At 40.9% G+C, this 15,246-nt stretch overlaps 1 protein-coding gene across 1 annotated transcript in view; it reads right to left on the bottom strand.

The window, feature by feature from the left end:
- PCCA (propionyl-CoA carboxylase subunit alpha) overlaps positions 1–14,584 on the bottom strand; it is a 270,494-nt gene extending 255,910 nt beyond the window's left edge. Inside the window, exons 1-4 of the mRNA XM_041478271.1 lie at positions 14,475–14,584; positions 6,657–6,734; positions 3,415–3,462; positions 3,257–3,325 (exon numbers count right to left, since the gene is read on the bottom strand). Of these exons, the coding sequence (XP_041334205.1) occupies positions 3,257–3,325; positions 3,415–3,462; positions 6,657–6,734; positions 14,475–14,528 (249 nt within the window). The 5' untranslated portion in view covers positions 14,529–14,584. The remainder of the gene's footprint in view (positions 1–3,256; positions 3,326–3,414; positions 3,463–6,656; positions 6,735–14,474) is intronic.
- Positions 14,585–15,246: the final 662 nt, after the last annotated feature.

Here is a 15,246-nt window from a genome sequence, read left to right as displayed (position 1 = left end):
ATTAAGACTATGTATACAATTTCTATACAAACATTAGTGAAAATGCCTGCTTGAATCATTTATGCATATCACTAGATAAGGAATAAATTAGAATATATCACTGAAGAACCTGAATTGCTAAATACCTTGTGATATCTGTTTTCTTTGTCACCTTATATTTAGTGAGCATGCTGAAGGAACTTGGCTTTTGTTCAATTTCAGTTGTGTTTTCAACCAGTATGACAAAACCAGAGTCGGTAACAGACTGACTGCACTGCCCTCCTTTTACAGTTATATTGGTTACAATTAATTCATAAAGAGTATCAGGCTACCTGCTTTTCAGTGAGAAGCAATACAGATATTACAAGTAATGTAATAAGGGGTTCTAACTACATCTCAAAGGTTACTCCAAGTTCTAAGCATAAAATTTATGTACTGTAGCTAGTGCTACTTCTAAACATGTTAATAGAAAACTATTTCTGTAAGATATCCCTACCTACTTCGGCTTAAAACCCAGTCCCACTGTTTTCAGCCGAGACAAACAGTGTTAGGATGGGCACCTAGTTCAACTGCATGTCTTTACAGCTATTTCTGTCTTTGGTTCAATGACCATCATTATCAGGGTAGCTGCCTATCATACTCATTGCTTTTACCATAGAAGTAATGAAGGAGTGAGATATCCCATCAAGCACAAACTCAAAAGAATACTAACAACTCCCTTGCAGCATCCCATCACTAAGCAAACACATTTTTCCTCATTCTGTGAGGACAGAGGTTCCTTTGGCAGGTTGCATCAGACTCCTGAGTATGACTTCAAAACATTTGACATTTTGCTATGACTGCTAAGGATGCTGTTGATGAAACATTGGGCAGAATTATGGACAACTATTGTTGGCAACTTTATTCTAAGTAAAAGAATTTGGCCTGCAGACTCATCTATCAAGGTCATTCAAAATGGCAATCACACACATCACTGCAATGGGCCAGGTCATTCCCATAATGAAAAACTAGAAGTACCCCAAGTCATTAAAACAGACAACCTTAAACTCTTTCCCAATGCAAGCACACAAGGCAGTGACTGAAGGATCTATGGTAGACATAAACAACATGTACAATTAGACCCAAAAAACTAGCTTAGACTTCATACCACTACCTTAAGTACATCGAATGGTTTTTCAAGTAGCCTTCCTCTCATTTTCCTTTTAATACCTGGACCTTCTCCAATGCACACAGCTAATGCTTAACCTCATACTGATAAGTTTGGTCAGTCTTTAGGTAAGGCTCCAGAGAGTTAAGCAGACACTACATCACCCTTACAGCATTTGTTAGAGCCTCATCTCTTGTCCATAAACTCAAAATGGCAGCATCCCCTCTAACACAATGTTATCTTTATGAAGCATATTAATGGATTTCTGAGATACCAGCTTGGATTTTTTTTCTCCTGCAAACTATTACAAATTAAAGACCCTATTTGTATTTTAAAGCTAAGACAGCATTGTAGATCAAAGCAGCATAGACATTTTCAATATCTTTTTTGTAATGCGCCATTTGTACACCCTTCCCCCTAAGGTCATGAGTTATACTTTTTCATGCCATTCTTACTCCTATTATGTTCTTCAATCTTGGTTTTTACTTACTGCTTTCAGATCTTGTCAGTCTCCAGTTCATAGCTGATTCCATACAATCAACAGACACACTGGAGAGAACACCAATTCATTTTCTCAAGTCTATTATGGACTGGTGAAATAACATGTGGGGTTTTTTTAAACAGCTTTCTAAGTCTATTTTCAGGAAGAATTCATGCCAGTCAAAAGGCTATGCAGTGCTGCTAAACAGTGAATCCATTTATCCTAACAGCAGATACTATATACATAAGATGGAATTCAAGTACCCATCAGCATGCTTCAGTTTTACTAGAGGAATCATAGATCATACAGAGTAGTTTGTATTCATATTCACATAACCCTTGGCTTCCAGAAGAATTAGCATTTATCATGATGTCTGACATCCACCCATTAAGAATTCATTTCACAGCCCATTGAGCACCCACAAGCTACTGCATTACCAGTTATGGCTACCAGTTGAAATCCAGACCAAGTGTACTTGCCATTCACCTCAAAGAAAGAAATACATGGCATAAAAATCCATCAGTAGAGTATTTCAGAAAGTCCCATTTCAGTCCCTTGCTCAATCTACAGCCTTTTCATACGAGCCGAGTTGGTCATACAGTAATAGAACCACAAAGGGACTCAGACAAAAGCTATGTCAAAGTCCAAAACTCCCAACAGCTCCCACCTTTCATTTAACTCTGAAAACACCTAAGTTCTAACTACTTTCAGATTTCATGAACCATGTCTGTTTTTCTAATGTTGAGTAACTCACCACCTATATCCACATGGTCATTGCCTAGGTCATTGTACAGTCCTGTACTGCACAAAATATACTTTTTTCTGGTAGCTTGTCTGAGTGACTTTTTATAAAATCGTAATACAGGGGTTTAACTCCCCTCAGATTTCAACAAACTTGCCTGGGACACAGGGGTACCCATGGTCATTTCTCCTGGAATAATACTGTGCTCTCTCTAATCAACAAAAATATCCAAGTATGACCACACTTGCTGTTACACCACACAAGAAATTATCCTGTTATTGTTGCCATGAATGATACTGAAGAGACTACAAAACCTGAAAATGGGCAGTACAGGTACCTTACTTGTCTAAAAAGCCATTTTACCACCTTTCTGCTACGCTGCTGAATACTGGAGGCACATCAATAGCTTCATCAAATGGAACAGCTCCATTAAGCCTGTTTAGCATACCTGGTACAAGGGGACATTTCTCTGGAAAGTGCAAATTATTAAAAAAGATTTATCAGACACGGGAAAAATTTATACTATGCTCTATACCTTCTTCTAGGATCCACTCTTCATTGCCTTTTTGTGCATATTAGCAAAACAAAATTTAGGTTTCACTGCTGCTCTCACACTTGTTGCCCACACCTACCTGTGTGCATATGTATCTAGCTTAATCTACACAAAGAGAAAGGTAGCATTTACACAAACACAGAAGAGTTCACAGAAAAAACATGCTAAATACTTATCCAGTCCTCCACCTTGCTATCTTCACTCACTTCAAGAACATAGAGGAAAAGGACATATACAAAGATACCTCAGAATTGCCAACATGCCTACAACAATAATCAATAAGACTGCATAACAGCAGCAAGTCTTGCTGAATTACTAAAACCTCATCTACCACTTGAATTAAGTAGTACTCACAGCATTGGCGTCAACATCACTGTGTATGGCAACCGTTTTAATCCCCATCTTCTTACATGTTTTGATGACCTACCACACAAGAAGTGACAATTACCAATATTTAAATACCAATACTTTTAGAATTAAATATTAAAAAAATGAAAATGTTACATACTTACTCGGCATGCAATCTCTCCTCTGTTGGCAATAAGCAGTTTTTCAAAAGTCTGAAGGGAAAAGAACAATAAGAGTATTGAGAAACAAACAATACAAGTTTTTCTCCCTTCAGAAACATGCATTCTTTTCTCCTCCACTTTCACTAAAACCATGGTTTATCCATGAGCTTATAATTCTGATATCACCTACTTCTAAAAGAGTTCTCCTGATTTAAATGATATAACAAACAGCATGTTATACTAGATCTACCTAGCACACACACAGGTTCAGAAGGAAATGGCTTTGACTATTCACACCAACATTCCTTGATCTCCTTGCCAACTAGAACCCTACAGCAACTCTAGGAGTCAGTCAAACCCAGAGAAGAGGTGCAGTCAGTTTTATGTTGCCTGGAAGCAGCACTGATACATGCTGGTACTAGACAGGTACAATGCTGGCAGGTATAGTGGTCGCTATCCATTACCAGTATAGATGACCTGGAACACAATTCTCATCAATTATGAGACCCCTTTAAAAGGTATTCCAATCATAAGGAAGAGAGGCTCCACCATGCCTAGGTCATGGAGGATAAAAGACCAACAGTTTGACCCTGAACAGACATACCTGCTGAGTTGTACCAGCCTTACCCCTTCTCCTATCTGAGCCTCACCTGAAGAACCTGACAAAATCCTGCAGGGCCACCAGGAATTTGTTACACACTAAATATTAAGTAGCATCTGCAATGCAACAGAATAGCAAATCAAACTTACTACTCATCTGAAAATCACTGTCACCTTTCACATTGGAATGCACTAATGTTGCAAATGTACCTTCAACACTTCTATATCATGCCTGTGAGAGGGGATAGCAAGCTGTTGGAAGTCAATAAGCCTAATACCCTTTCCCATCAAGAAAAGAGTGCCAGAGCAGCACAGCATAAAAGTCTCATTGCTGGGAGTGAGGCTTATTGCTGTCAGGGGCCTTGCTACTAAACACAGGTGCACTTTGGAGCTGCACCTGCTCGCTTATAAATACAGACTGCCACTGAAAGGGACTGTCTTGGGTGACACACACACCCCTCCACTGCTTTCCACACCCCAGACCACAGGGATGCAGCTCCAGGACACATCACAAGTTTAAAACAGTAATTGGAACATTCCTACTCTACCTCCCATGCTCCAAATGAAAAACATACAACAGGGAACCAGCAGGACTGTCTCCTTCAGGGGCAGTCTTACCACATCAAGTTTCCCAAACGATACCCAAAGACATCTGACAGCTATCCTTCCTCCACTACACCAAACAGCTCGTTTTCGTAAGGACGAGGGGAAGAGGAGGCATTGCTACCACAACAATAAATCATTTACTAGCCTCACAGTCATTCGCTAATTTCAGGAGGGGAAGACAGGTGCCAGAGGAGAGAAGGAACACTGCAAAACCCCAATAGGAACTGCTATTGATAGACTAGAACACATTATTTGCTCTACGCTCCAGAGAAACTCAAGGTGCCCTTGACCAAATTTACTTTTTCAAAGTCAGGGCTGAGCTGACATCACATGACCAGTTTAAAAATACTACCATGTGATAGCACCATACAGAAATTAAGTGATAAGAAACCCCTCCAGGTGAGAGCTGCAGCAAGCTTATACAGTAAATTCAGCCAGATCTGCTGAATACCACTGCCCAGTGCATAGGCACATCTGACTCAGATCTCAAGCAAGCTCAATTTTCAGAGGTACAAATACTTTAAGAACACCACAGGGGCTAGCAACTTTTTAGAAGAGCTTTTAGATGGTGATCTGGTCTAAAAAGGTTATCAACATGATCATACAAACTGTTCCTGAATCTAAATTTCAGCATTCTAGGTACCTAAAGATTTTTAGGCATACAGTCTTTAGGGACAATTAAAAAAATACTCCCAAATACCTGGTACTGAAAAGTGCCATGACTCAAGTTCACCATCAACCTAGCTCTTGGTACATAAAAGCTATTTTATTAATCAGCTATGGTTGCAGTGCAAGACTTTCAATATCAAGATAAGAATATCTAACATTCATTTTAATTTTTCAATTCTAGTCTCTGTCTAAAGACACAGATTAGACTCAAGTCCAGCACAACAACAAAAAATTTTAATTATACTGCTTCAGAGTAACATTTTTTCATATCATTTCCACTAATTAGGCTGAAAAGGTGTCACATGAAAGACTTGTCATTACAAAGACAGTTTAAGTGTTTTTCTGGTTTGTTTTGTTCACTGTCCCTTCTGCTGTCTGTAGTAGTCACTGGTTGACATGACACAGCTCCTAGTTGAGAGAAACCAAATACTCTAAATATAATGGCCTAAAAACAATTATGCATTTAGAAAAGCAAGGGGACCTTAATTAAGCAGGAACCTTAAAAATAAATCTTCTGAAAAAAACCTGTAATGCTACAGTTCAAGGTACACACTGGTTTTCCCCATTTCCTAATATTGTTTCGCTTCTAGTTAATTGCTTCTACACTGGTGTATAAGGACAAGCCTATCAATCCTGAATTGTTGGCATCCTTGCCTTTGGATATTAGTGTATCTTCAGTCACATTATTTTTCCAAGTGTGTTACTTCAGAGGCCACGCCAAGACAATCTTCCAGAAGGAAAGCTTTTCTTGGCTCATAACTGTAAATTGAGATTACTACTGCACAACTCCCAAGATGAGGATTTGCTGTTCTCTGCAGGCCTTAAAGGCCCATCTTTTTCCAAGGTCTGAAGTTCTCGCCCCCATGCTAGGTCTACCAATCATGCTGCCACTGTTACAGAGTTTTGTTTCCACAAACAGCTTTTGGCTAGTCTAGCTCCTGAGTGTTTTAACAGGCCCATTACCACCCCCACCATGAAAAACATTAACAGTTGTTTCATAATTATAATGTGTTCAGGCCAGTATGTAACTTTCCCAAGCTCCCAATCATTTATTAAGCCTTCTGGGATACACTCAAAGTAGTGTATCCAATCTTGCTTGACAAGTATCCTGCAAAAGCAACTTCTTTTTCAATCATTTATTAAGCCTTTTGGGATACACTCAAAGTAGTATCCAATCTTGCTTGACAAGTATCCTGCAAAAGCAACTTCTTTTTTGGTTTAGAAAGAAAAACATGCTATTAAACCAGTGACGGGTTATACCAAGAGAACTATCATTGTTAGTAGCAGCACAAAGAAGAGGGCAGCTTAAAAACCCAAATGTCAGTATTACAGTAAGATGTCAAAAAGAAAACATGCACCATACTACTTACCTTTTCATTTGGATCATACACAGATGAATAGAGTTTATGTGAAGTTATAAGGCACCATCTTGAACACAGTGTTTCCCACTACAGAAGAAACAGGGAGTTAAGCCTGTTACACTATGTCATTACATAAAAACATTTTATACACTGACATCTCAAGGAAACTTACATAGTCTTTCATTCCTTCACCAAGTGGATTAAAGCTCATAGAAAACTGCCCTTCCCCAAGCAAACACCCACAAACAGTAACCAGAAAAATTCAGAAGCTCTAGATATGAGGTCATTAGCTTAAGTATAACTTTTTTTATAATATACTCTCTACTATACTATCTTCCTTCCTTCTTGTTCTAAGAAATACCTACAAGAAAATCTCAAAAGAGCATGCATGCATATGTCTGTACACCATGGTGATGGGGAGAGGCCTTCACTGCTGCAGAACTGTTGGGCATACAGCAGGCAGTAGACTGGGCCCATACATAAGGGAGAAGTAGAACAGACTTTAGATGCTAAACTCTTAGTCTTCCCTATCCCAGGCTCCTGACAAAACAAGGTCTTTTTCCATTAGACTTCTGCTCTGAACTGACTTCTACACAGACAGTTCCTATAGCTTGACATTTTTTACAACATAGGAAAAAGCAGTATACACACACTATTTCAAAGAAAACACAATGGATTATATCATAGATTTATAAGTTAATCAAAAAAGATTTAGATGGGTATTACTTAAGCAAGTCACTTCACAACATAATGGCAGTTAGCCATAAACAAAAATAATCATACAGATAAAATGATACCACATTAAAGATGCATCAATACAGGCAGCTCTGGCAAAGTCTTAATCACCCACTTGGAAACAAAAATACTACAAAAAGCCTTAATAATAGATATTGTCTAGTAGGAAACATAAAACAGCAGTGACGGGAACTGCCAGAACTCAGAATCTGTCAATTCCATCTTAAAGAACTGTTTTCAAAAGTTGCAGAAATCTGAGGAAGTAGTAGAAAGTAAAGGCTGTCCTGTGAAAACACTGGGGAAAAAAAGATACAAATATGGACTACATCAGAAAAAAGATCAAAAAATAAGGAAGCATATGTTCACATAAAGAGCTTAATTAGAGAATTCTGTTGCAAGGGTAGTGAACTTAAGACAGTTCAAAAATTGATCAAATTTTAAGTTTACTGTAAGCTCATACTGATTTTGAGGTAATAGTGGCTGTCAATAACTGGAATGTGCACACTCCCTATACAGCCCTCTAGCCTGATTAAGTTTGAAAATACTTCTCATTTCTGTGATGTGTTGCATCACAGAAAGCAGAAACCAGCTAAGGACTGAGAAGGCCATCACACTTGTAATGCAGCAGATCTTTTACTGTTATAAAAGAAAAACAATATATTTCAACACAAGTAAAGGAAGCCTTAGAGCCATATCATCTCTTGCCAGCTCCAACCAAGCTTCATGAGCAGAAAGCTGCTATAATTACACAAACTGTTTAGTTGCCAGTTACTAGTGGCAGACATAGCATACACTGTTCCCAGATAATCCACCTATGCTTAATTCTTCTGAATGATTCACATGGTTTAATTTTTCTGAAACTAAAAATGGTTAGTGGAAAGTAACCATTCCACCTTGTTTCACCAAGTGAGTTGTTTCGCATTCAGTTTTGTTTGTTTTGGTGGAGGTTTCTGCTTCTTTTATTTCTTTCACTTACATTCCTTAAAGATAAAATCCAAATCAACCTGAAATACAAATCATTTGATATGCTAGAATCAAATCCACTAAAGGTTTCTTTGGTTTTTTGGTTTGGTTTTTGTAGGACTATATTATTCTTCATCTGAGTGAGTACTAAAACAGTACAATCTGTTTTAGGCATTAAAGAGATGGAGTAAAGGACAGAATTCTGCAAGCTGCAATCACACTGCCAGCTGATCATTATCCCAAGTTTACAGCACAATTGTTACACCTTCAGTGACTGTACTGTGGTCCAAATATAGTCAGAGGGCAGAGGAAGGATACCTAGAGAAGCAGCAGAGTACACTCTCCTGCTCCAGAGTACACATGGTTAAGCAGATTGAGTCCCCCTCCTCGGAAACACTATTAACAGAAGTGCTTGAGAGACCACAAATAGTCTAAAGAAGGTCATACAGGACACACACAAACTCTCCACCAAGTTAATGTTATTCACTGGAGAAAGTGCTTGTTAAGGGTCAGTGGGGCTAATCTAAATACTTGCAGTTAGAAAAGCTTCTGAACTTTCTTGTAAATACCTTTCATACAAAACTAGTTTTGGGTGCCTGTGAGATGCCAGAAGAGCTATGTACAGGAAACTGGAAGGAAAGGCTATGATGGGGGAAATTAGCTAGCATTAAACTATAGAATCTTAGCCATCGGGGCAGGGGGTGGAGGGGGGGAAGAAAAAAAAAAAAAGCCCTGTTAAAACTTTTTATGCAGAAAGAATAAAATTATCAAGCAATTAAAAAAACTTTAAACCACACTCAGCTCTGGTTTTAAACTATAGAATTGGACAGATTCCATATAAAAATCTTGTAATTGTCTAACCTAATAATGTACCTATGTTTAAAAATTTAACTGCCTCCTCTCACACACACAAGCAAATCACTGAGAAAGCCAGGCTCAGCTCTGAATTGAGTACTTGTGGGGTAATTCCTAAAACAAATCAAGCATATTGCCCAACTCAGATGTGAAGTCTCAACTCTAGTTCACAGCTTTTAAAAGAAGGGTTTCTATATATATCTACACCAATATACACTAAGGTTTAAGAGCTTGCATCCACTTTAAGAAATATGTCTTTAGAGGTCTGCTCCTAGTCAATATGAGCAATTGAATAATTACTTTAAAATACACAAACATTTTGTACATAATGCATATCTAAGGCCACAAAGGAATGTTACTAAATTGCCATCTCCAACCCTACAGCTATGCAGCTATCATCATCCCCTAGGCTCCCAAGCTCCTGCCATAGGTAGGTTCTTTAAGAGCTACATCAAACCCCCAAAGACCTCTCAAACCAACAACCCAGCAAAGCCAATTTAACTCTCAAGCTATATCCTTAATTGGCTGCCTCCCCAAACCACACATACCCCAGCTATTATACCTTACACAGACATTTCCTCAGAACACAGCCCAGAGAGCTCAGCTTGACCTAAAGTCTTCCTTGTACCTTGTAAAACTAGGACAGGGCAGTAGAGTCATCTGGTATAACTATTTTTGTCATGATTTGTTACTTCCATTTGATAAAGCTTTTGACTCTTGAAAGCCCAAGAATGCAGGCTATTCATTTATGAGAACTTAATCCTGGACTTCTGCATTTGGCTTAGTTTCCCATGTCTAGCAAATTTTTGGAAAACGGATAGTATCAGTGGTGTATTTTAGAAAAGCATCCTTTGTCTATTATTAAAAAAAAAAAAAAAGCTTTGTCTATTATTAATTGCAAAATAGCCAAACTGATCTACAACAGCTGTAACAGTTATAAAATAACTTCACATTAAAAAAAAAAATCAAACTACAGAGTACCTTGTAGAATAGTATGCCCACTGCACACTGTCACTTTGAGACCTCACAGACAAACTGCCTCCTCTTGGGCATCCAACCCCAGGAAACCTCCTGAGGTGGTTTAAGGACACAGCATACAACAGCAAAACAGAAAATTAACTTATTATTTAGATATGGCTTATATGAGTGTTTTTAAAGGTCTACATGCCCTCATGGAGGAAGGAAATCTCCCTGCCTGCTGGTCAGCTTGTAAATAACCCATTGATACTGAGCTTTATAGGCAGAAGAAGGTCTCAGTGTTGAAACGGAGACAGAGTTCCAGATTTCAGGCAGGAAAAGCATCATATATCAATATTTGCTGTAAGAAGTCTAGTATGGGAAGGAATGTGTATTTTAGCATTACTAGAAAATACAGTAAGCAATACCCAATAGTAACAGCCAGACTAGCACATTTCTTTTCACTATACAAATTCTTCTACCTCTCCTAAGAGTTTTGCCCCTACACTTTCAGAGACTCAGATGCAAGATATCATAAGGATAACCCCTTTATCTTTGTGGTGTATCTAGTATTAGCCATCAGTATTCCAGAGTAGTTATAAAACTAACTACAATTATTATTTCTTTTTTCATGTTTTGATTACACAGCAACTGTTCCCAAATCTTTATTTCAACTCATCTGACAACATAATTTCCTGTGTGTGGAACTCTACTCATGGGGTAGGTATAAAGCACATAGGAAGCAGACACCTCCACATGACTGAAAGACTTTTCATCTATAAGGCTGAAAACACAGCTTTGTAAAACAATACTGTACAAGTCTCGTAAACGGGAAGGGAAACATAACACTTCTATATGTCTTTTCTCCAAGGAAGCACTTTCCCTTCCTTTGTATGCTCAGAGTGCTGAACAGCCAAGGCCTTGTAACTGCAAGCAGATTCTCCTGAAGCCATCTGCAAACACAGCTGTGGTGCAAGGTTCTGTAATGCTCACTGCACTTCACAGTTCCTTCTCTCTGACCAGACTGACAAACACCCACGATTCTAAGAACAGGAAAGCTCTTTCATATTGGCCAACACCACCTACAAACAAGGAAACACTCATCCACCTAAGGCTATTTTTTTAAGCTCAATCATTCCTATATGCAGGTAGCTTCTCCTCTGTGCCAGTCCCTAAAGTTTGTATAGTGAACCAGGCATGGGAATACAACCAGCTGAGAAGCTACTCACAAGGAGTGGGAAAAATGTATTCTTAGCCAGATTTCAGTCTAGCTTATCCTAGATATCCACGCAGTAGTGCTGGCACAAGTTGGAGGGAGGCAGGAGCAGCCTGTGATCAAGACCTAGCAGCTGCACAAAGTTGGAACAGTTTCTAATGGCAGCAGCCTTAAGAGGTGTAGTGAGGCTGGCTGGCACCTGTGAAACAGATCACAGTACTGTAACAATCTATGCAAGCTGGGGACAGACTAAATTCAAACAAAGAGTGTTTCAGAACAAGAGTAACATTTTTTACCCAAGGTAGACTTTAATGAACTCAATTTTTTCCTTTCAAAACTTTTTGTTGTACTTTTTGCCCACAGTACATAGCACAGCATACCTTGCCTACAAATTCCAAAAAGCTACTCCTGGAACCAGAAATCTCTACCGGAATTACACTTGAAGAGTGCTTGCCAGTACTAAAATCTGTAGTAGAAACAATCACTAAACTCCAGAAGTTTGTGGCTACATTCATCTCCACAAATTGGTCATCATTTGGCCTCCCTTCCCTAATGGCAAATGATATCCAGCCTTGCTATCCCATCAGCCTGATACTTCTGCACTTATGAACAAGGGTGAAAATATTTCCCTGGAATAACAGCATGCTAAAAATAACATCAGAGAAGAGAGCAAGGAGCCCCCACTGTACAGATAACTTCCATGACTTAAAAATGTTGGGTGCACAGCTGGCAGAGAAACTTTCCATATATTTAATTCAATTATTAGAAAACTTATCTACACTGATAAAATCAATATCAGCAGCTTAATCTTGAAGTCATGATTTATAGTATCTATCACTTCATTTTACATTATTTTAAACAGTCCAGCAGCTCTCTCAAAAGTTTCATGACTGAAATATCAAAAGCCATGTCTCACTCTCATTCTCTAATTACAGCCTTCTTTCAACATCAGGTTTTCTCACAGCTCCAGAAGTGCAAAGCACTTATATTTGGTTATATTCTAAGCAGAACCCATTCTGCATAAAATCTAAACAGAAGAGACAGGCACTACATTAGAAACAGAGTGAAGAGTCAAATCCCCAGCTCAGTGTTTCTGCACCATTCTCAGGTCCTTTACTGATTCCCACCCTTGCAAAAATTGTTGGAGTTCTGAGCACAGTCAAATTTGAAGATCTAAGTTTATTATTTGCCTGTGTTAGCAAAACACAAAAGAATGTATGAAAGCAATTTCCATGCAAATTCATTTTATTAGCAGTTTCCCAATATACTGTTGTCTTGATGGTGACCTTCAGGGCTAGAAATCACTTCAGTGATATAACTCATGAGTGCTATTAAGTAACTATAAAAACATTTTGTTTTACAGAGGTGCCACTAATGCAACATTTTCAATACTGCATGCACTGGTGCTGTCAGACAAGACCCTTGAGATGCCAGAGAGAAGGAAACAAAGTAGGCCTTTTACAGGCTCCAAAGAACTGACATCAGTCTTAGAACTACTTAGTAGGAAGAGCAGAAGCCTTCCACATCCTCATGGCTACCAAAAACAAAGATGTCAAACAGGATGGGCCCTCTGTTAATGTGAAATCATCTCCTGTTAAACAACTTTGGTTTTCAAAAAGCTTCTCTTATATACACCTTCACAGGAAAACAGGTTTAATATATATATTTCCTAAGGAAAGATACTTGGGTAAAACACATGCTGTTTTCCTATTTAATCCCTTTTCAAAATTCCCTGCCCACAGAAACCACCTGTTTTACATGATTCCTAGAAACAGGTGAGGAGTTCCTTACAGTATTGCTATGAGGCAACATTCCTGGAGAGAAGCCCATCCCACACACTCAGGGGTGCACTGGGCAAAACATGTTCTGTAGTTCATTGCATTCTTCTCCACTGGAACGCTACACAAATTTTCCTTTTCAGGAAAAAAAAAAAAAAACTGTAAATTCTTTCTACAGTAAACAATTAGAAGTATGTTACACTACTTTTCCCATAAAGAAACTAACTGCAGAACTAACTGCAGTGTCATTCAACTGTTACACAACACAATGTGCAAATGCTGTTTGTTCTTATATAAAATAGTATCTTTCGCTCATTACACTGCAGAAATAACAGAGATGAAAACACAGCAGGTGCCTCAGTGAAGTTACTCCACAGGCTACAGAATAAGGTTTTCTAGATAATTTCAGGTCTTCATCAGAAACATTGGTATGGTTCTGCAACGAGTTTATTGCCTTTTCATGAAAAGCAAGAAAAAGAGAAAACCACAGTAAAGCAGTAAGTAACAGCTGAAAGCACCATAAGTATCTGGGGTAAAGGGGGAGATGGGGGGAATGGGAGGGGGTAAGATAATTCCTTTCTCTGTTAGCCAACATTTTACAACTAAAAATAGCACAAAACGACCCTCTACCCCAGAGCTTTCATAAGCGTGTGTTTAACAGAGGGAAAGGGCAGAAGGAAACTGAAATCACAGCACCTCAGAATCAATCAGGTCAAAAAAGACCTCTGAAAAAATCATCGAGCCAAACCTATGGCCAAAGACCATCATGTCAGCCAGACCACAGCACTAAGTGACACGTCCAGTCTTTCCAAGAACACCGCCGGGGACGCTGACTCCACCATCCTAAAGTATCACATAACCCGGCTCACCAGCAGAAAACTTAAAAAAAAAAAAAAAAAAAAAAAAAAAAAAAAAACACAAAATCACGGCAACACGCCGACGGGATACACCAAGGAAGGGCCTCTTGGGCGCTGGGAGCCCGCAGGCACAGGAGCCAGGAGCCAGGCTCCACAGCCCCCGGCAGCCGCCTGCTCCCAGCCGGCACTCGCCGACCACCCCGGCCGCACGGCCGCTGCCGGCGCCCACCCGGGGCCGCGGTCCAGCACACACGGAGCACCCCGAAGCCGCTCACCCAGCCGGGAATCCCCGCCGGCCACACGGGGAAGCTCCTCGGGGGAGACACCATCCCCCCACCACCGCCGCCCTCCCGCACACGGAACAGCCCCCGCCCGGCGACCCCATCCCCGGGGAGCCTCCACCACCCGCAGCTCGGTGCCCCCAGGCCGCTGCCACTCTCGTGCAGGCCCCGAAGGCGACGCTCACCCCCGGCAGCCGCGCCCGCCGGCCGCCACAGCACAGGAGCGGAGCCAGCGCCATGTCCGCGGCCGCCGCTGCCCGGCCGCCCTTTCACCCGCGCCGCCGGGGCCGGGCCGCGCGCAGAACGCGCCTTGTGCGCGTGCACGGAGGCACAGAACATTCCCAGCTGGAAGGGACCCGCAGGGATCATCCAGGGCCAGCTGCTGGCCCTGCACAGGACAGCGCCCGAGGCGCAGCATGTGCCTGAGAGCATTGTCCAAACGCTTCTTGAACTCTGTCAGCCTGGCACTGTATCCCGTGCCCTGGGGAGCCTGTTCCAGGGCCCAGCCACCCTCTGGGTGAAGAACCTTTTCCTAACACCCAGCCTAAGCCGCCGCTGACACAGCTTCGTGCCGGTACCCTGCACGTGTGGGGCTGCCTGGTCCTGTGCACCGGCCAGGAGCCACAGCAGCACCGGGTGGGGATCCATCCTTCCCCTGGGCTTCCGTGGGGAGAAGGTGGAAAGTGGGACTGTGACAGCGTGCTTGATCCAAGCTCCTGCCCTATGAAGCACGGTCAGCATGAGAGAGATGCTGATCATCCTCTGCTTCACATCATCTGCAGGAAACACTTGCTGCTTGGCTTCCTAGCACGCGAGAAACTCCGAGTCAGCTCCTTCTGAAATGGCCTGTGCAGCTGGGTCCGGATGTTCTGCTGCGGGTGTGCTGCATCTCACCTGATGGACATGACAGCAGCGCCGAGCCCCAAGTGAACTGTCATCCCAGGAAACCCTGTAAAG

The sequence above is a fragment of the Pyrgilauda ruficollis genome, unplaced genomic scaffold (assembly GCF_017590135.1).
Source record: "Pyrgilauda ruficollis isolate IOZ18807 unplaced genomic scaffold, ASM1759013v1 scaffold44, whole genome shotgun sequence".
In the NCBI taxonomy this organism is placed as follows: Eukaryota; Metazoa; Chordata; class Aves; order Passeriformes; family Passeridae; genus Pyrgilauda; species Pyrgilauda ruficollis.
The sequence above is the reverse complement of the archived record's forward strand: the minus strand, read 5'-3'. Positions and strand labels throughout refer to the sequence as shown.